Here is a 21,613-nt window from a genome sequence, read left to right on the forward strand (position 1 = left end):
TAGTCTTGCATGATTTTAAGAAAGCGTTGAGAATGAAAATTTGTAAATCAACCTATTAACAAAGCAACTGCATTTCCTCACGTTTTTATTGGTGTGCCAGATCCATCTAAAAGCTTTCTCAGTTTAATATCTAAGCACTCTATCTGTGGGGTCCACTGGTACCATCAATGGGGAATATTAAATTTATCAGAGCCTATGTTAACATGCTGTTAAATTAGGTACATGCAAATAGACCAGTTTATACTGTGCATAGACAAAGAAGCTGCATCTTGCTCTGCTTGAGAAAGTAAGCTCTTATCACCAATTCATCTTCTTTCATCTAAGCTGCATTGTATGAAACTTCATCATTGCACCTGTTGAATTGGGTTGGATAGCAGAACAATTTATCTTACATTTGCATGTTGTATGTGTAGTATGAGAATATCATCTGAAGAAATTGAAGATTGGCAGTCTGGAAACAATGTCAGAAACGGAGAGATCGCTAAATTGGAAGTATTAAACACACATAAGCAATCAGATGATATGTATATACATGGAAGGAAGCAATCTTTGAGAGCACGATACGTGTATGGGTTTATATTCTTTGCGACAAACTTACTGGCATGGTTTTTCAGAGATTATGGTGCTAAGTTTCTCAAACCACTTCAGAGTAAGTATATATATTTCCAAGTATCTCTGCAAACACAAGATTGTACAATTGTGCTTTCTAATGGCAAGTTGAAATACCAGCATGATAACAAAGCAAATTTATCTAAATGAGCCTCTGTAGTTCGGGATTATATTGTGCAAAATTGTATCAGTTAGGACTTAATTTTGCCTCATGTACAATTTAGTTTCAAGTCAGACTAAATTTTAGAATTAATTACATGCGAGCCAATCAATAAAAAAGATAACTAAAAGAAAATATGCAAACTGGTACCTGAGCTGATGGTACCAAATTCCGTTACTGACATCATTCCTTCTGTAGTAGTTCATTATATATTCTGTATTTCAACTTCTTCTATTAATCTTCAGATCTGAGAACATGCAAAATTGACCAGGACGAATGTTTTCATGCGGGAGGTGTACTTCATGTGAGCTTAGGGTGCTTCGTATCCTTTCAAATTTTAAACCTGTATAGAATTGTCCCACTCAGAACAGAAAAAAAAAAATCAGAGTTTTATCTATTACTCATAAATAAGTGGATTGGAAACTTTAACTAAATTATCAGATATTTTTCTTCGTCATGTTCGTTACAACATCTGGAGCACAAAAGCTTCATGGATTTCAAAATACTTGGCATTCTAGATGGTGGATTCTGAAATTTATTTTGTATTTTGTATCACTTGTAGTTCCATTCGTTATACCCGAATCCTTCATTCTACTTTATGGTATGTAGAATTTCCCATATTTAAATTTTGATTGACAGAAGAAAATTAAGCACTTAACTAAAAAGCTCTGATGAATCAGCATCTTTATAATTAATATGATTTCTCATCGTTCGATTGTGTAGGTGAAGTTGCTCACATTGGTGCAGGGTAATTGCAATTTTCTTTGGATTTAACATATTAGTATTCACCATATACTGACTGGTACAAGTACTGTGGTACTGGTACCAATATTCTGAAACCCAAGCTGTGAACTCTCTGTAGGATATTTCTTGTCCTTCAGTTAATAAGCATGCTAGAGTTTATAGCTTGGTGCAACTCCAATTGGATGCCACATCCACAATCAAATAAATGGTACATATAATTGCTTTTTAATATTAGCAATTTAGCATTCGATCTCTTGTAATTATAATTGTACCTTCGCACATACTAATTAACGATAATTTCCATATATGGAGCAGTGATTTCTTAGGGTTAATTTTGTCAACTATCTCCTTCATCACTTCGTATGGTGGTATAATCATGATGTACTTCATGTATGCTTCAAATTCAACATGTTTGTTCAATATTTTTACCATTACATGGACTGCTATTTTGGTTAAGGTGATGATGGGAGTATCGCTCCACTCAAAAGTATGTCTTTCCTAAAACTTCATGTTTGCAATGATCAAAAGATTTTTTTGTTTTAGTTTCCAGTCTTTTTTCTTTTCTCTTGTATGAAATATTTTTCTCTGTAGGTTAACGAAGGGCTTCTTTCTTCTAGTATAATGGGCTTATACATTGTTTTTCTTTGCTGGTCTGTTATTCAAAGGTTTGAATTGCTTTCAAAATATATCAATAAATATATATTTGCAAATATACTATCATTTTAAATTTTCTGCCAATAATATTGTAGAGTTTTGGCACTTTCTTTTACATTTGTTCTTCAGAGTGAATTTCTTCTTAATTTGTAGCGAGCCCCAGACTGGAAATTGTCGATCGCAATTAAGATCAAACAAAGACATTGATTGGAGTACAATAGTGGTAAGAAAAAAGTACTTAATTTGTTCTCCTTTTATTTTTGTTATGGAACCTATACAACATAAAAGTTCTATTTTTTGTGATACTTTCATTTTGTAGGGATTTTTAATAGCCATTTGTTCAATTGTCATGGCAACCTTTTCCACTGGAATTGATACAAGATCCTTTCAGGTATCAAGGTCTTAAATAAGAAAAAAATAATTAGGACAACTCGACATTCCCGTAAAACAAAATCTGCTTATGGTTTTTCAGTTCAAAAAAGATCGAGTTCAACTAGAAGACGACATACCGTACAATTACAGTATCTTCCATTTTGTATTTGCCATGGGATCGATGTACTTTGCCATGCTTTTTATTAGCTGGGATCTCAACCATCCTACTAAAGAGTAAGTTTCGTACGTTTACACACTAATGTACCGATTAGATCAGGCACAGTTATTAGCATTTACCAGAACAGTAATCGAAAGTTTCTGGTATATATGGACGATTAAAATCACTCAACAGATGAAGAAAGAAAACTATATATATATGTATACTTATCATTTGACTTATAAATTTGTATGATTTATGTTGTGAAGATGGAGCATAGATGTTGGGTGGGCAAGTACCTGGATCAAGATTATCAATGAATGGTTCGCTGCTAGCATCTATTGTAAGAAGCTCATCTTAATTTTAATTATATTTCTCCATAAATATTATTTTCATCGCCGAAAAATATACCCAGTTGATCAATACAAGTTTTTTCCTAAAAAGAAAAATGTCCCTATAATAAATCGAAATCACAGCATTTGCATGTACAGCAGTTCATTTATGAATTTTTACAGTGTGTTCATCAGCTACTGTTTCAGTCTGCTCAAATAAAAAAAAATCACAAATACAAAGTCTGTAATGAAATTTTTGTTGGGTCCAGAGCATACTGGTACAAGATGTCAAAACCTATTAGGCTATTAGCATGATTAATTGATTGCTATAATTGTTGATGGTGTCATTAATATATCTTTTGTAGTGTGGAAATTATTATCTCCTGTTCTGTTGAAGAAAGTTGAAAATCATGAAGAATCTGACGAACAAATTCAGTTGTCAGTATAGATCTCTTAATGTTTTTTTTTTTTCCTCCTTCTGTGACTATACAATTTTAAGGTAGACAGTTGATCATTTTTTTTTTCTTTAGTGAAATATTAAGCCCATAAAACCCGCCATTTAAATTGATGTAAGTCCACTTAGTTATTATTTATTTATAAACGATGATTATTCTTTCTATTGTAAAATATTAAGGCCATGAAATCCATCATGTTAAATTTGTGGAAGTTCATTATTTGTTATTCGTTTCATCACACTTATTTTTGTTTTTTAAGAACCATGAATTTAAATTGACAAGTAAGCCCGCTAATGTAGAAACTCATCAAGGCCTACTAAATGTAAATTATAGGCCCGTTTTAGGCCTATGTGGCATTTTTAGGCCCATTAACACGAAATTAAAAGGAAAAGAAAGTTATATACTTGTATGTTTGCTATCTTGTTTCTTTACATAGTTGAAATTTGAGAACAAATCTGCACCTTCCCACAAATATACTTTCAACGCGTATTGGCAAAAAAAAGTTAAACAGAGATGGCTTAAGCTTGAAATCCTCACGAGCTGGACCAAGTTAGCTTGTGAGCTGACGAGCTGGTTCGTAGGTTTGGTTAGATCTTGTTTTAAAAAAAAAAATTTTACAAATTTTTTGGATCGAGCTAAACCGAGATGGACCAAGGACTATATAAAATGCACACACATTCATACAAATTCACAAATTGATGCCTAACCGAGGTAGCCCGCAAGCTGGCGATCAAGCTAAGCTCTAACTTGAACTCGTTAATTCTGAGCCGAGCTAGTAGCGAGCTAGCTCGTTAACAGCTCACTCCAATAATAAACGAGCTATTAGCAAGTGAATCAGATGCGAGTCACAATCGAACCACAAGCTACGAGGTTTTTTGCCACCCCTACTCTCTGTGTAAATGTTAAATACTTCTTCATTATTACAGATTAGAAGCCTCCTCTACTATTTTAATTATGAGAAAATAAAATATGAATGGAGGTTCGTATTAGTAGTTGAGGTTAGGCATACTAGACAAGACAAGACAACCAAAGAAACCCTAATTACTAGCAGCGACGTTAGATCCAGAATATCAAATTTTAGTCAAAGAAAAAAATGTTAAAATACAGCATTTTACATGTTATATATATATATAATCTGTATGACTTCCTTCCAAGTCTTTGAGCTCTCACATGCTCATGTGCCATTGTGCTTTTAAAACTGTACCGAACCGGAAACATTTCTCTTGTTTCTTGCGTTGACCCCCTCGCTTTGTGCACCTATTTTTTTTTCGTACAAATCCGCGTTAATTTGCACCATTAATTAGGGGTGCAAACGGATCGGATAGTGGTAAAACTATAATTGTATCCGCTTTTAATTTTCAGATACATATCGGATATCGGATATCCGTAGATATATACATAAATATTTTCATAATCTATGATAAACTATATGGTATAAAACCATATCCATATCTGTATCTGCACGGAAATTCGAATATCGGATATCCGTATTTAATTTTCGAATACGGATACAGATACGGTCGGATAATATCCGACCCGTTTGCACCCTACCTGTTATCCTTCTTTATTCTCTCTCTCTCTCTCTCTTCCATTTTTATCGCTGACAGATGGCGATGTGGGACCCACCATTGAGTTCAGATCCAACCAGGTTAGCTAACCACGAGGCACAAAATGTAACCATTGATCTTTCATGGTGCGCTCGTTGGTATAAAATTGAAATTCGTGCTTCATTTGGAGGTCTATTGATTATTTATATATATAGTTCAGAGAAAAATAAGCATAGGCAATTAGACTGTTAGTTATTCGGTTATTTATATATATAGTTCATATCAGATGTCTATTGATTTTTAATTCTATAGGTATGAATTTATGATGTAGCACTAAGATTAATTTCTTAATATTTTTAATTCTGTTAGGTGCTTCTGTTTTACTACGATTATTTTGATGATTGTTATTATTATAATTGTAACAATTATATATATTATCTTGCTCTTGCAAAATGTAATTTTAAATATGTGCATGCAAGGCATATGCAGTATGCAGTTGTATATGCAAATTTATGCGTGTATTCATATCAAAGATTATTCTTTTTTTTGTTAATTTTACTATTGTATTAATAAAAATAATACAATGACAATTATTTTTTAAACTAAAAAAGCCCATCATAATAGTAGTCTAAAGTAATTAAATTTATAGTTCACAATATAAAAAAATTAAAATATTATATGCAAATTCTAAAAATCAAATATTTATGTGAGAATAGTCTAGAATTTTCAAGATATCATTTTATTCAAAGAAAAATAATTATACGTTGAAAATGAATAAAAAGTAATCTTTACACAAGATCTGTATATCATATTGAAAATATATGTATGCAAATATTACTAGAATTTGGTTTCGTTTGTTGAGCAGGAAACAATAAGTACAAATTCATTAGAGTGAGGCTATGTTACTTTGCAATGCGCGCGCGGATCGATCGTTTCATATATTGGATTCATATTTCTGTCTTCAAAGTCTAAATAGTCGATCTGAACCACTCAACATTATTATCATATGAAAATATACTTGAAGACCAAATTATATATTTTTTTTAACTTTTTTTTACTATTTTTTAGACAATTAGAAAATCACTTGATCTAAAAATTATGGACCATCCGAAAGTAGTAATTTTCTACCTACCAAAAAAAATAGTAAAAAAATTTCAAAATGTATAAATTTTGGTCTTCAAGTATATTTTCATATAGTAATAATGTTGAACGGTTCGAATTGACTATAAACTTTAAAAACAAAAATATAAATCCAATATACATAACAATCCACACATTACCAAAGTACCATAGCCTCGCTCTTTGTATGGTTTAATATAAAATATGAACACGTTCATCATCTTTTCTTTAATCAGATTCTTAGTAGGGGGCGGTTAATAATTGCATCCAGCTTTGTTTCTTTATTTTTTTAACTTCGAGGAAGTGGATACATAGCTGGCATGTGACAAACGGATAGCATAATGTTGTTTCTTGTTATGATTTTTTTGCTACGTTCAACTTTTCAAATGGTTTTAATTATTTAATATAAATATTATTAAATTAAAATTAAAAATAGTTGACATGTTTTTAATTATTCGGATAGAGGATGTGTATCAGATCGAGTCAATTTGAAATTTAATTAATCCTAAATTTTTATTTATACCATATTAAAAAAAAACCCTCAAATTATGAAAATTTTGAAAAATACCGGGACCTTCAAATTTTGAAAAATTCTTAGAGGGATGCAAATTAGTTTGGAGGCCCCTTAAAAATCTAAATATGATATTATGCATTTTTGAATTTTTGGAGCCGGTGCAGATTGACTTGAATGTCATGATATTTTTCAAAATCCCCCCAAAACATAGCTTTTTGATTTTTTTTTTTAATATAGTATAAATAAAAATTTCTGCATCTACTCTTAAAAAACTTAAATTGTTTGATAGAACCTAATATTTTTCAATTTCGCTCAAAATTATTTTACAAATAATAAACACATTTACACTTTTATTTTCTAATTTTAAGTAATAATTAATTTTATAAATATTAAATTAGTGTTGTAAAAAATATTCGTTTAGGCCGATTAATTAGCAAATTAGTCGTAGATAGTGACCAAACCGTCATAAATTTTCTCGACTGATCAGCCAATTATTCCCAATTATCGCCGATTATTTTCGATTAATCACTTGACGATATCCTGTCCGTCCGACGAGCGCATAGCGATATTTACAACACTCTATTAAATACATGCATGCATGTACTTCATTTTCCCTATTTGCTTTTGATATCCCCACGTGGCCAACCAATTATGCATCCATCAAAGTGTTAAGAAACATCACATCTTCACACTGTTAGTGGGCAAAAGCACACAACTAAGCAATAATGCTGTAATTGAATGGATAATTCTAACACGTAACAGAAATGATAATGAAACTAACAACTTAAACCATATTCCCATTTCTTTCAAGATAAGAGTTGATCAGATCAGGCCAAAGTTTGCTTTCATGTGTAGATGTACACTTCCTAAACTTTAGGTATGGATGCTTGGAAATACCAACCAAGCATTATAAATATGAGTTGTTGTATATGATTCAGGATCTAAGTTAGATTTAATTTAATAACCAATTGGTACTCAAGGATTTTTTTTAAGTGGTTAGGCAACCTAATAACGAGTGGTTTCAATCAAACAATATTTGTTCACAAAAAGATAACACAAGATAGTAAATTATGATTTTTTTTTTTTGTTCAATCATGTCTATAGATGAAAGAGATTGATACACTGAAATAATTTTCTTTCTTCTATTTAATTTGATTATTTTGTTCAACTACAACTATACATTAATTATATATTAATTATTTGCTCCATTCTTTATTCTTCACCAGATAATAAAAGCCTACATTAATCAAACAAAATACATTATTTTAGAGGCATTAATTTGTATCGCTCTTTATGGAACTGTTTTTTTATTCACTCTTTTGAATGTATAAAAAATAGAGGTTATTTTAGAATAGGAGTTATTTGAAATAACAATGTGTATTCAAATAATATTTTATTTTGCTATTTGGAATAGCTAAAATAGCTGCTATCATTTATTCCATATGTTGGAATAACTACTATTCGGAAGTATGAAAAGAGAGAAAAAATGCTTCTTTCTCAGATTTTCGCTAGCACTATCAAAATGACAAAAGTAACACCACTTATGTTATCTCACTTGCTTATCTTTCCTCTTAATAAGAATCTTGTTAACACTATTCTTTCTCGGTTACAGCTATTCATTATTCCAAATGTACAATCCAGACAATATTTTTACTAATCCAAATAGCACAATTTTCTAATATGAAAATCACTATTTTTTTTCTATATTTTCATATATTAATATTAAATTTCGCTATTCTATCTATTCTAGCTCTCATCTAGACATACCCTAAAAACTTTTAAAAAATTTAGGTTTTAAATCAGGACCGTCCGATTCAAATTTGCGACAATCCATTTCGATGTGGAGCGCACACATCTCGAGCAACAGATTCGAATTCCGAGAAAATTCCGAGCGACGGATTCAAATCGGACGATCCCAATCCAAAACTCAAAAATTGAATTACTTTAGGGGATCCGGACCCACATTTTGCGCGGTTAGAGTCAAATATAGACTACAAATACTCCGGATCCACAAAAAATAAACGGTTAAAACGATGATTTTTCTTGGTGTTATAAAAGAAGAATTACATTTTTTTTTTAGTAAAGAAAAATTACATTAGGTTTGTAAAGAAAAAGTAAATAATGAAAATGAAATGTGGAGAAAAAGAGGTCTCAGTTGTCAGTTGTCACACTACCTAGCCCTAATTCCGCATGGAAGCCTAATCTAATAACCTACTCTCACGTGCTAGTTTTAATACCACTTTCATGCTCCATAATTATATATCAATATCTAATCTAACGGTGGAATCAAAAACAATGAAAAGTTGTTATCTGCTGGTGGCCGTTAAGGATCTCCCAATTCCTCTCTTCATACGAGTGCGTATCCTATGAGATATCTCATATTTTGCGTGACCGACGTGTCCGGTGTCTATTCGGGGATACCGTAGGGGCCAGTTTTATTTGAGCTTTGAGATTTGTGCATAACATATTTGAACGGTTGAGATTTTCCAAAAAGTCATGAAAAATATGAAATATCTCATAGGATGTGAATTCTGTTCTTACTGGGTTGATATCTTATGTATTTATCTAGTTATTAATTATCATTTTTTTAGAGAAAAAAATAGAGATCAAGAATTTCCAATTCCAATATTCATAAAAAGATTATCCATTCGGATATTGAACCTGCAACTTTTATTAAGAGAGCGTTATTTTTAGCTACTAAATCAACCGAAATTTTTATTTATACCATATTAAAAAAAAGAACAAAAAACCATGATTTGTACGGAGATTTCTAAAAACACCCAGGCCGCAGAATGGTTTGATTGCCTCATTCTTGGAGGACCGCAAATTGGTTTGGAAACCCCTCAAAAATCTAAAAATACATTGTGCTATTTAATATATTTAGGTTTTTGAGGAGCTTTCAAACAAATCTACGGAACCTCAAAATTAAAATGAGGCCGTCAAACTATTCTGCGGTCTAGGTATTTTTGGAAATCCCCATAATTTAAGGTGTTTTGATTTTTTTTTTTAATATGAAAGAAATACAAATTTCGACTAGAAAAAATTGATTCTTATGATTACATATTATTCTGGCAAGATACTGAGATGTAACTAAAATAACATATGTGTGTAAATATAAATAATAATATTATTTTATCTTATATTGTAAATGACATGTTTCAACGTAGTTGTATGACAATTAATTTTATATGTGTTAGAGCATCTAAATCCATTAACTCAAATTAATTTTTAAATAACTGTTAATCACTTTTTAGAAATAAAGATTTCTAAAGTTTGTAACTTTCACATTTTTAAAATTAATTTTAGAGTTTCTATTAAGTCACGTCAGCAACAAATTAAAAATGATAAATAATTGAGCCAATCAATTGACTAGTATGGAGTTTATAAATAATATTTTAATAAGAAACTTTATGCATAATTTCTAAATAAGAAACTCTTTCATAAAATTAAAAACTGCCACATCATATTAGAAATTTTAATAATATCAGAGATATAAATGCTCTGTATTTAGTTTAGATAAGTCATACAGAGTATATCACGCGCGCAAATATGTCCACACAATATCTTCATGAGATATCCATATCCAATTGATGTTGAATATGATGAGAAAAGAAAGAAACCAAAAAAGTAAAGTTTGAAGAAAAGGAACGTTGAAAGGAAAATAATTCTACTTAGTAATATTTACTCAAAAAGTTAATACAAATAGCCATACAAAATCTGCTTTTGAATGAGAATAATTACTAAAAATGTATAAACTATTTCACTTAAAATGACTTACCATCACAAACTTTCTAAGAATTTTTATTGTTTTTTCAAGATAAAATGTCCAAATTATGAAGACCTATCATAAACACAAGACACCTTATTAAATAGCTTTTCTTGTAAGAATAATTAAGTTTAGAACATAGAAAAAAAATAAAGAAATCATTAATTAGGAACAAAGGTGGTATGAAATCATATTTCTGGTTCCACAGTTCAAACAGTCGATTCAACTCATTCAATCTAATCTCCATATAAAATGTACTTGAAGACCACATTTTACAATTTTTTTACTGTTTCTTTAATGGATAGAAAATCACTAGATCTAAAGATTTTGGACCATTCAAAAATAATTATTTTCTACGTATCTAAAAGTTTAGTAGATAATTAAAAAATGGAATATTTGATAGATATTTGTATGAAGATCATGTTGAGAAGTTTAAATTGAATTTTAAAAATAAATATAAATTCTTAGCACATACTGATGTGCACTTCACTCGACCAACAAAAAATATTTATATATATATTTTTTATTTTATTTTGAAATACGGATTGTGGGTCAAGCCACCCAATATATTTCAAACACATGTGTATTAATAAAGAGAATTTCTCTACTTTGTAAATTTCAAACTCATAATTTCGCGCATGAGAGCTATGGATCGTTATCACTACACCAATAACATGTTCACATTTTATTTTAATCTTATTAGTAGATATCTCTAAAACATCAATAAGTGGGCGGTGTTGCGTTCCCTGCCCGGACGAACAAATTAACTTTAAATAAAATAGAATTGAGCAAAAGGTGAAGAAGGGTAAAAAGTAGAGAGAGAGAGAGAGAGAGATAGAAAGGGTGCTTAGTAGTAGTGGACAACTTGATTTGGTAATGGAAATTGGAAAGTGGGAAGTGGTGGCAACCTTTTCAAACTCCTAATCACCTCCTCACTCCTCACTGCCTCACTCCGAGTTTGGAGCGTGCCCGTGATGTTGTTATCACACCAACGCATCATATCTATAGATTCCGATTTCTTCCGTTTCTTGCAAGGCTTGTCATCACCTTACCTTACCTTACCTTACCTTACCTTACCATTATATATTTGGATGTTTATCTTCTACCTTTGTTGTTATATATGATATGATATATATATATATATATATTCCTTTAACAAACTTATTTATTTTTAATAAAATTAAATTGTTAAAAACAAGATGGATTTTTTTTTTTTATATGATTGCGTATTTTCGGAGACCGAATCAATGGTTTGATATCAGCAATTACTGGAAGATGCGATATATCTTGACCACAGAAAATCGCAGAACTACTGAAACTAGTATAAGGTGTGAAATCTATCGGATTGAATTCAAACATTTGAACCAATCTACTTTACGAGTGATGTGTGTATATGCAAAAATTTCAAAATTATTTAGTACAAAGTGAAGCGGTAAAAAAATGAAGGTTGGTGAGCTATTTTGATGCACTCATTTTTAATTATTTTTTGACCACTTAGACTTTGTACTAAATGAATTTGAAAATTTGAACATTTTGTATATACACGCATCACTCTAAAATATATCAGTTTCATCGTTTGAAATCAATTCAATAGATTTTGGAGTTATGCTCACCAAGACTTCTTGATGAGTACAGTGCACGCTAGCTTCACTCAAAAATAATCATTGATCTTGTTTAATATAAAATAATTAAAATTTTCAATATATAAATATGATCTTTACCATTGATCTTGTCTAATATCACATGGAGGCTTTGTTTAAACAAATTACAAAATTTAGAACAATATCAACGGTTCACTTTTGTGTTTTCAAATCATAGTATTTAATTATTGATATAATAAAAAGTGTTATTATGGCCGTATGGCGTGTCCCCGGAAATATTGTAAGTGGATCCCTCTTCCCTGATTTATGAATACTAAATTAAAAATTTAGCTGTTAATCTTCTTTGAACACGTGTTATGGAGTGGAAAAAACGTGTCGTGCCGTATTGTGTTGTGATTAACACGCTGTGACTTTGGCTTTGTGTTGTATTGTGTCGTGCTCAAGTTAATTTTTCACGTGTTGTGTCGTACCGTGACTAAAATGTGAAGGAATGATCACGGCACGCGAATGGTTCACGCCACGTGAGTCACGCCATGTCCAAACGTGCCTCGCGTGACCATTTGATCATAATTTAAGTTATCTTTCACGTGATGTGTTGTAGTGTGCTAAAGTTTTAAAAGATAATCACAGCACACAAATAGTCATAGCACGAAACACGTAACTGACATGCATGTACCATGCCGTTATGTACCATAACCGTACCGTTCCATGACGGAAACAGCTCTGCCGTGCAATTTTTTCTACTCTAACGTGTTACGCACTATGTAAAAGTCGGATGAAACTGACCCCAGCTGTTGGGCTCTCTCCCTGTTCAATTCCAATCTAAATTGTGCATGTAGCATGCGTCAGAATTCTTGAGGAATTTAGTTTCAAATCTATTAAAATTATTTTAAACGATAAATTTAAATAGGTTTTATAGAGTTATATATTTATATTAGGGGCGAAGTCACACGTTTAGGGCGTGTCGGCAGACGGACGGGAATAGGAATAGGAATGGGATTGCAAAATTTTTGAACTAAATTTTACTGTTCATGTGGGAAAAAAAAAATTAGTCTGAGTGAATTTTTTTTCCCCACATGAACAGTAAAATCCGAACACGCCCTTAAGAAATTAAATGTGGGTAAATTATATAAAAAAATTGTACGGTAAATAGTTATTGTACCTGTAGCATTTTACTTTAAACTTTATAGAAAATTATATATGATTCCAAAAAATAAAAAAAATACAAGGGATCAATTGACCTCATAGCTTCTTACTCTATCCGCCCTCTATTCGCCCCTGTTTACACAAAAATTATATATTTTCGAATTAAATTAGTATAAAATCATGTTCAAAAAATAAATGTATGGAGAATAAATTATAGTTATTTTTTAAACAACTTTATTTTATATTAAATTAATTTATAATTTATAAAATAATGTTTATATAAACACATCATTCCTAAAGTAGATCTGTTTCAACAATTTAGATTTGTTGTTTATAAGGACGAATCCACTAAAATTGATTTTCTATAAAGTTTAGAGTAAAATCATTTGAGTATTGTAAAATTGACTCCCTTGACATGAAAATTTTACATGATTAATCATTATTGTGTGTTTGATCTCATGATTTGAAAGTCTGACTTCGTCTCTATTTGTTTGAAGAAAATAAACCTGCTGCAATTCCGAAAGCAGTGTATAGTAATATTGAAATTCCTGCAATCCGAATTCAGCCGTCGAATTTTTTTTCGAGAACACATCTTGAAATTAATAGCTGGACTTTCCTTGCACGCATCTCGAAACAGTTCGACAGTTGGATTCGGATTGCAGGGATTTCAGTGTTACTGTTCACTGGTATTGGATTCAGATCCTTATTTGAAAACAATTCAATTAATTTTTGAAATTAAACTTGCTAAAAATTTGGTTAACTTTTATATCCGACAATAGTTGATGAACCCTCTATCATTGTCGTTCATTAAAATTTGAAAACAGTGTTTATTGGTTGCATTGCGAATAATTGTGTATTAAATTAAAAGCATAAATCTTATTCAAGGAAATCAAATCAGACATCAAATCGAATTACCGAAAGAAAGTTCCCATCTGATGGTAACCATCAGATTACCATCAATCGCTCTTCAAGTCTGCCGACATTGCGACTGTGCGAGAGAAGAAAGAAGAAAAAAAGGAAAGAAAATAAAATAAAAGGTTAAATTTGCTTGCCTAAGGTGGGACCCACCATCTCAGAAAAGACCTCTCTGTGTTTACATTACATCTACTGCCCAACTCATCACAATTTTTGTTCATCTTTCATAATTAAATAAAAAATAATTATAGAAAAAAAGTTGATTGTTTTTTTTACAAAAAAAAAAAATTAATATTCGGCACTCCCCTTCTCAGTTCTCACACGAAAATATAGACCAAAACATAACTAAAATATAAATCTTACCTAAAAAGATTATTAAAAAGGTGTACTAGTACCGTACGAATCGGTATCACCTCAGGTACATGAGGTGCAAGTGCTAAATCCAGGCCGTTATTTTTACTTGGCACGAATTTCAAAGCAGAATCTCTACAGTCTTCATAGGCACTGGAATGAATTTGATCCGGCTTGAATTAATCTGAACTGTCTATTTTTTTAAATTGTACCTCAGGTACCGTGGGGACACGGACTCGTACCGTACACCTCTTTATTTATTTATTTATTTATTTTTACCAAGTGTAGTATATAATTATGTTTTTTTTTTTTTTTTTAAAAGGTGTAATGAAACTATGATGCTACATTGTTTGCCAAGGTCAAATTTTGTCAAGTACCATTTATAAACAAATTAGGCAAAAATGCAAAGATGATATATGCCAACACAAAGCCAATTCAAAAATCGTATTTTCCATCCAAAAGTGATTTAAAAGTTCCAAACTTTTAACATTTTTTCTCGTGAATAACTAAAAAAGATTAAAATGAACCCAAATTGACTTACGTCATATTAAATAATTAATGAAGACCACATACATTTTTTTATATTAGGGGTATCTTTAAAGGCAATTACAAGAAAAATATTAAATAAGTGTTATGAAGTAGTGCTTATGCTTGTAGTAGTACTTTTTAGTGTTTAGATAATTTATGCAATTTAGGAAACTTTAATGGGATAAATCAATGGTGGAGCCACATTCAACCAGATTAGGCGGTTTTATATATAATCAGGTTGTTGTTTATCTCTGAAGAAAATTTGTCTATTTTTGGATAGACTACAGTCTGAATTGGTTAAATCATGACAGTCTGAAACCCGCTAGTTACACCGGTAATTTTTTTTGCTTAACCCTGGAACCCGTTAGTTATACCTAAATTTTAGTTTTCATCTATTTTTGGATAGACTACAGTCTGAATTGGTTAAATCATGACAGTCTGAAACCCGCTAGTTACACCGGTAATTTTTTTTGCCTAACCCTGAAACCCGTTAGTTATACCTAAATTTGAGTTTTCATTGCATGTATTTATTTTGTTTAAAGGACTTTGAATCAAGCCTTATCCAAATCGGACTTAAACATTGATCATCATCAAAATTCACATTGACGGTTCAGATTTTACGAGGTTGTTTTAATTTATACAAAAAAAAAAAATCTTATTCCAGAACAACCAATTTAGTTTTAACGATAAAAAGTAGGGCTAAAATGCCTCACTGGTTTTGTGTCCCATCATACTCCAACATTTTTATCTCTATTTTTAACGTCAGAATAATCGATCTGAACCGTTCAATATGATATTCATATTAAAATATACTTGCATACAACATTTTATATTTTTTTTGCTATCTTTTAAGATAGATACAAAATCACTATTTTTAGAAGATTCTAGATCATTCAAAAATAATTTTTTTTTTATCGCTCTAAACAATTAGTAAAAAAATTAAAAAAAATTATAAAATTTGTTATTCAAGCACATTTTAATATGAACATCATATTGAATATTGAATGGTTTAGATCAATTGTTTTGACTTTAAAAATAGAGAAAATAATATTATAGTACGATAGCACAAAATCAACGAAGCATTTTAGCCCTCCTGAAGATAAAAATTGTTGAAATATCTTTAAACAAAATCCAATTCCAAATAAATCCTTGATGTTGTCATGCTTACAGAGAGTGTAGGTTTGGGGCCTAGTTAAAAATATATTGAGAGGATTGGGAAAGACATGCGTAGTGATTGAAGCTTTTATTTGTGGTGGGGATTATTTGCCTTGTTGTCCTGCCACTTGGGGAAAGTAGTAGTGCCGTGTTTCATCTTTTCTTTTCTCTTTTTTTTTTTTTTTGTGTGATATTTTAAACTTCTCTAAGAAATTTGAGATGTTGTAGTCACTTTGCATGAATAATTCTTTTTGGTGTATTTTTCTCCAATTTTTTTTCTTTGCATAATAGTCAGGGGCGGACTCAGCTTAGTCTAGGGGGTTACTGTTTTCCCCTGAATATTGAAATTTTATACAAATTTATAAGTTCTTATCGACTTTGCTCTCCTTTAAAATTTTATTTGCCCTCCTCTGAATTTTTCGTTTGTAATTAATGTTAAATTTAAGGTCAAAATTATGATAAACTTCTTAAATTCTAATTAGTAATTAGGAATAGAAGTCAGAGTATTGGAAATTAAAAGTTAGATTATTGGAAATTAGAAAATTATTATTTTTTATCTAGTACCCGGTTAACTATTCAAATCTGATTCGTTATTTTGTTGTCCCTCCCTGATGAAAATTCTGGATCTGCTCCTGAAAATAGCAATTAGGCAATTGGGTAAATAAAAAAAACCAAGCACATTAGATGAAAAAAAAATGTTGTATATTAATTGAAAGTAACCAGGCCAGGTAAGAAAACAGTAAGAGTAGTTTTCATCATTGTTTATTTATCAAGAAAAAAAACATTACTTAAATAAATAGATATAATTTTTCAACTTTTTGTAACATCCCGAAAACACAAATCATAATTTATTGATTATTTAGGACTTTTTAGCAATGATAACAATTTTAGATCCTAGCTTCGTTAAGAAAAGTTCTGGTTACAATGATAAAAGATAAGAGGTTGTTAGGTAAAAAAGTTTAAAAGGACAAAATCATTACCCATTGCTCCTTTATTTATATATATATATATATATATATATATATATATATATATATATATATAGCCCCTAATCTGTTTTTATAAGATTAAAAAAAAAGGAAACCGAAATGTTTTTGTTATTATTCATTTTTATAAATGAAGACTCTACCATTTTATTATTAATAGAATGTCCTATATAATCAATAAAGCTAGAGGCATGTTAGTTCTGGAACATGTTTTCTGGGGACCGATCACACATAACATTCCGAATTTTTTATTAATATCATTTCAAAATAATAATAATAATAATAAACCTGAAATTGGAGAATTCAAAAAATACCAAGGTTTCCAATTCAATTTGCAGCCCTATTCTTGTAGGGCGTATATTGAATTAGATGTCTCTCAAAAACCTAAATATCAGCATATTACAATGCATTTTTGGTTTTTTTTTTCCCGTAATTTTTGAATTCTCCATAATTTGTGGATTGTTTTTTTTTTTTTTTTACAGTGGTATTAATAAAAATTTCGACATAAAATTCAATAGGATGTTACCTTGCAATTTTCAAATTAAACATGAGTACAATTCACTTGGGAGCCCTACCGATCTTTAAAAAAAAAATTGGTAGGGCTGCTAAGTCTTTTGGTAAATTTAATTTTAAGATATATCAGATTAACTTCAAACTACGAATTTATACTGTTGAAACTGATCAACTTCACAAGTAATGTATTTATATGTCAAGTTTATAATTTTTTACATAAAGTATAAAGTCAAGCGGTTAAAGAATAATGAAAAATAAATTTATAGATTAATTCGAAAATTTATAAATTTAACATGTAAACGCATTACTATTGAAATTAATTGGTTTCTATATTATAGATTTGTAGTTCGAAAGCAATCCGATAAATCTTAATGCAAATCAAACTGTTCAGATCGAACATCAGACCAATAGCATAAGACCACTCCACTCATTGTTTGAAGGACATTCAACAATTAATACATGCATTTTTACAATTTGGCGTTTCAATTTTTATTTTTTTTATCAACGTGTTATTTTTACTCACCGATCTACTTTATAAATGACGTGTTTACATGAAATTTTTTAATTTTCGAATTAATTTAGTATAAAATCAAGCGGTAAAAATGAAGAAAAATTATAAGTTAAATTTGCTATAATTTTGTTATTATTTTTTTATTGCTTGATTTTATACTAAATTTTACATATAAATACATCATTTACGAAATATATTGATTTCAATAGTTTGAGTTTGTTGTGTGAAACAAATTCAACCAATTTTTGAGCTTAATAATATTTAATGGCGCACCTGTCTTTGTGCTATCAGTACTTCTATTTTTCTATTGCAAATAATCACATCAGTACGCTCAGAATCTTTGTAGCAATTACCAATAATATAAATATTAAGGCTCTCTTCAACATAAAATATTAATTAGACAAAAAGAGGATTCAATGATCCACTTATAAATAGGACATGTGGTCAGGCGATATATATATATATATATATATATATATACTAACAATCCACAAAACTTAATTACAGATTATTATTATTATCATATTCTCTTGCTAATTTGCTATTATTTATATTTTTTACCTCATTAATTAAACTTTGAAAATGAATGAAATTCTTTGTGAGGGTGTCTTCTATTTTGATATTTAAAAAATAATAATGTGCTTGAGGTGATCGTGTTAAAAAAAAAAAAAAAACAGAGTGAGAAATGATAATAGAAACTACACAATGTGATTATTAAAAAAAAAAAAATATGATGCCATTATAATGACCGTCTGAAGCTTTTTATTGTATGTATATGATATGAAAAAAGTGAATTTAAGATGATTATAATATTTTCCTTTAAAGCAATTACGCACCGAAATTTTTATTTATACTATATTTAAAAAAATAACAAAAAACCACTTTTTTTTGGAGAATTTCAAAAATATCCGAGCTGTCAATTCAATTTGCAGCCTCAGTCTTGAATTGGAGGTCCTCAAAAACAAAAAAATATACTGTAATATAATGATATTTAGGTTTTATGAGACCTCCAATTCAATATGCGGCCCCTAAAAAATTTGGCCGCAGATTGAATTGGCGGTTCAGATTTTTTTTTAATTCCCCAATTTCAGGGGTTTTTTTTTAAATGATATTAATAAAAATTTCGGAATCACGCAAGTAGTTTTAAGTCATTAAAATATCTAACAAATATGGGTATCATTGTCATGAATATTATGATCTGGAGATACCAATTTCTTTCCTCATGACAGTCAAAATTTAATGCTGGATTTTTTTTTTTTTTTATATATAAAGTAGCTGTTGCAATTCTTTAACAATCCGTTACGCACTCAAATAAATATCCGTTACGCACTAAAAAATGCGTGAGTTACAACAGAAATTTTTGTCGATTTTGATTCGGATTTGAATATTTTATTTGCTATATCGTAAGATATATTTATATGTTTCTTATAAATTTATTTTATATATATCTAAGAGAGTATAAACATAGATTGAAAGTTACATGTATATGCTTGTTCGTTGATATATTTTTTCATGAATTATCAATATATAATTATTTTAAACAATACGTACAACTCCGATTTTTTTATTTATATAAAAATAAATAAATCAAATTACAAAAAATAACCACTTCGGCGTTGAATTTCGAGATCTACCCAATCCGGTTACTCAGTAACCGGTTTTTTTTTTCCGGTTACCCAATTCCCGGAAATGTGAAATGGGTCCGGTTATTGGTTAGCCGGAAATGAGCAAAATTGGTGTATGGTATATGTCCGGTTAATGGTGCACCGGTTTTGTTTTTTTTTTTTTTTTTAAAAACAGAATTTTTTTATTTTTTTATTTTTTGTATTAAAATATTAGAAATGTTGAATATATTTAATTGAAAATAGATGAAATACAATATAATTTGATTTATTAGAAAGACTGCAACAAATAACCCAGATCAATATTTTCCAGATCGGATTTTTCACGGCTGTAAGAAAAATTAATATATTTCTTTATGTGTTATTGGAAAAAAAATAAAAATGCTTAGATTCCGAGTTATTGATCCCAGTTCAAAAGTCACTTCTAGGTAATCTAGAAAATATTATGATCTTTCTAGTACATTTAATTTATTAAAAGTTGTATCTATTTTGAAAAAAAACAAAAACTTTAATTTATTTAATGATTGTTATTCAAAAATAATTCTCAAAATAGATACAACTTTTAATAAATTAAATGTACTAGAAAGATCATAATATTTTCTAGATTACCTAGAATTGACTTTTGAACTGGGATCAATAACTCAGAATCTAAGCATTTTTTTTTTCCAATAACACATAAAGAAATATATTAATTTCTCTTACAGCTGCGAAAAATCCGATCTGAAAAATATTGATCCGGGTTATTTGTTACAGTCTTTCTAATAAATCAAATTATATTGTATTCCATCTATTTTCAAAGAAATATATGCAACATTTCTAATATTTTAATACAAAAAAAATTTATGTTTAAAAAAAAAATAAAAAAACACAAAACCGGTGCACCATTAACCGGACATATACCATACCAAACATTTTGCTCATTTCAGGTTAACCAATAACCGGACCCATTTCACTAATCCGGGAATTGGGTAACCGGGAAAAAAAAATCCGGTTACTGGGTAACCGGATTGGGTAAATTTCAAATTTCAACGCCGAAGTAGTTATTTTTTGGATATAAATAAAAAAATCGGCGTACAACTTATGCATTACAACATGTGTGTGTTTGTATTCAAATTAGATTATTAAATGTAATACAAAATGATAAAAACTTTCAAAAATTATAAATTAATAATTCATTATTATAGAAGAAGTCTGGACCTTTTTTTTTTAGATTAATATCCTCTGAGGTAACATAATATTTCTGTTTGTATCTGAATCATTTGATCTGAATTTAGGCTTATTCGACCCGACATAAAATGTACGGAGTCTTTCAATATTCGTGCGAATTTTAATCAGATAGTTGAAATCTGAACAAAATAGAGTTAATTTTTCATCCCTATCCATATTAATAGAGTTAGTGCCTCAGTGGTGTGTGTGGTGTACTCACAGTTAGGAGTTGTCAACTTCTCAGTTTATTATTTTATTCATAGTGATAAATGAATTATTTTGTTTGGTTCGGTGGAGTAAAAATTTTGTGATTTGAAAATAATTCGGATATAATTTGAAAATTATTTAAAATTATTCATACTGAAAATCTCAGTCCCAAAAAATAAGTTTAGAAAAAATTCACGAATAATTCATAAAATTTGTAAATTATTCATAAATAATTCTATCAAAATTCGTTCAACTGAATATTCATTGTTCGATTCACCATTACAAAAAAAAAAAAAAAAAAGCAGCAGCATCCGCAAATCTTCTAATTATGGTTCTACCAATTACCAAACGAGTGTGTATCCTCTTAGATATCTCAACATTTGCGTGACCGACGTGTCCGGTGCCTATTCAGGGGTGATGTAGGGGTCAGTATTATGTGTGCT

The 21,613-nt window shown here is 29.7% G+C and overlaps 1 protein-coding gene across 1 annotated transcript; it reads left to right on the plus strand.

Moving 5' to 3' along the window:
• Positions 1-257: 257 nt before the first annotated feature.
• Positions 258-3,704, plus strand: LOC144562040 (Serinc-domain containing serine and sphingolipid biosynthesis protein). The gene is made up of 13 exons (XM_078311166.1): positions 258-286; positions 414-649; positions 1,015-1,091; positions 1,211-1,370; positions 1,493-1,517; positions 1,632-1,721; positions 1,829-2,000; positions 2,105-2,178; positions 2,321-2,390; positions 2,487-2,558; positions 2,640-2,773; positions 2,966-3,039; positions 3,394-3,704. The coding sequence occupies exons 2-13, from the start codon at positions 415-417 to the stop codon at positions 3,474-3,476; spliced, it is 1,266 nt and encodes a 421-aa protein (XP_078167292.1). The 5' UTR covers positions 258-286; position 414; the 3' UTR covers positions 3,477-3,704.
• Positions 3,705-21,613: the final 17,909 nt, after the last annotated feature.

This window comes from Carex rostrata, chromosome 11, assembly GCF_964058835.1.
Source record: "Carex rostrata chromosome 11, lpCarRost1.2, whole genome shotgun sequence".
Classification (NCBI taxonomy): Eukaryota; Viridiplantae; Streptophyta; class Magnoliopsida; order Poales; family Cyperaceae; genus Carex; species Carex rostrata.

Coding starts and splice junctions, on each gene's coding strand:
- LOC144562040 (XM_078311166.1), top strand. CDS start 415: ATGAGAATATCATCTGAAGAAATTGAAGATTGGCAGTCTGGAAACAAT. Junction 650..1,014: donor GTTTCTCAAACCACTTCAGA/GTAAGTATATAT, acceptor ATTAATCTTCAG/ATCTGAGAACATGCAAAATT. Junction 1,092..1,210: donor ATGTGAGCTTAGGGTGCTTC/GTATCCTTTCAA, acceptor CTAAATTATCAG/ATATTTTTCTTCGTCATGTT.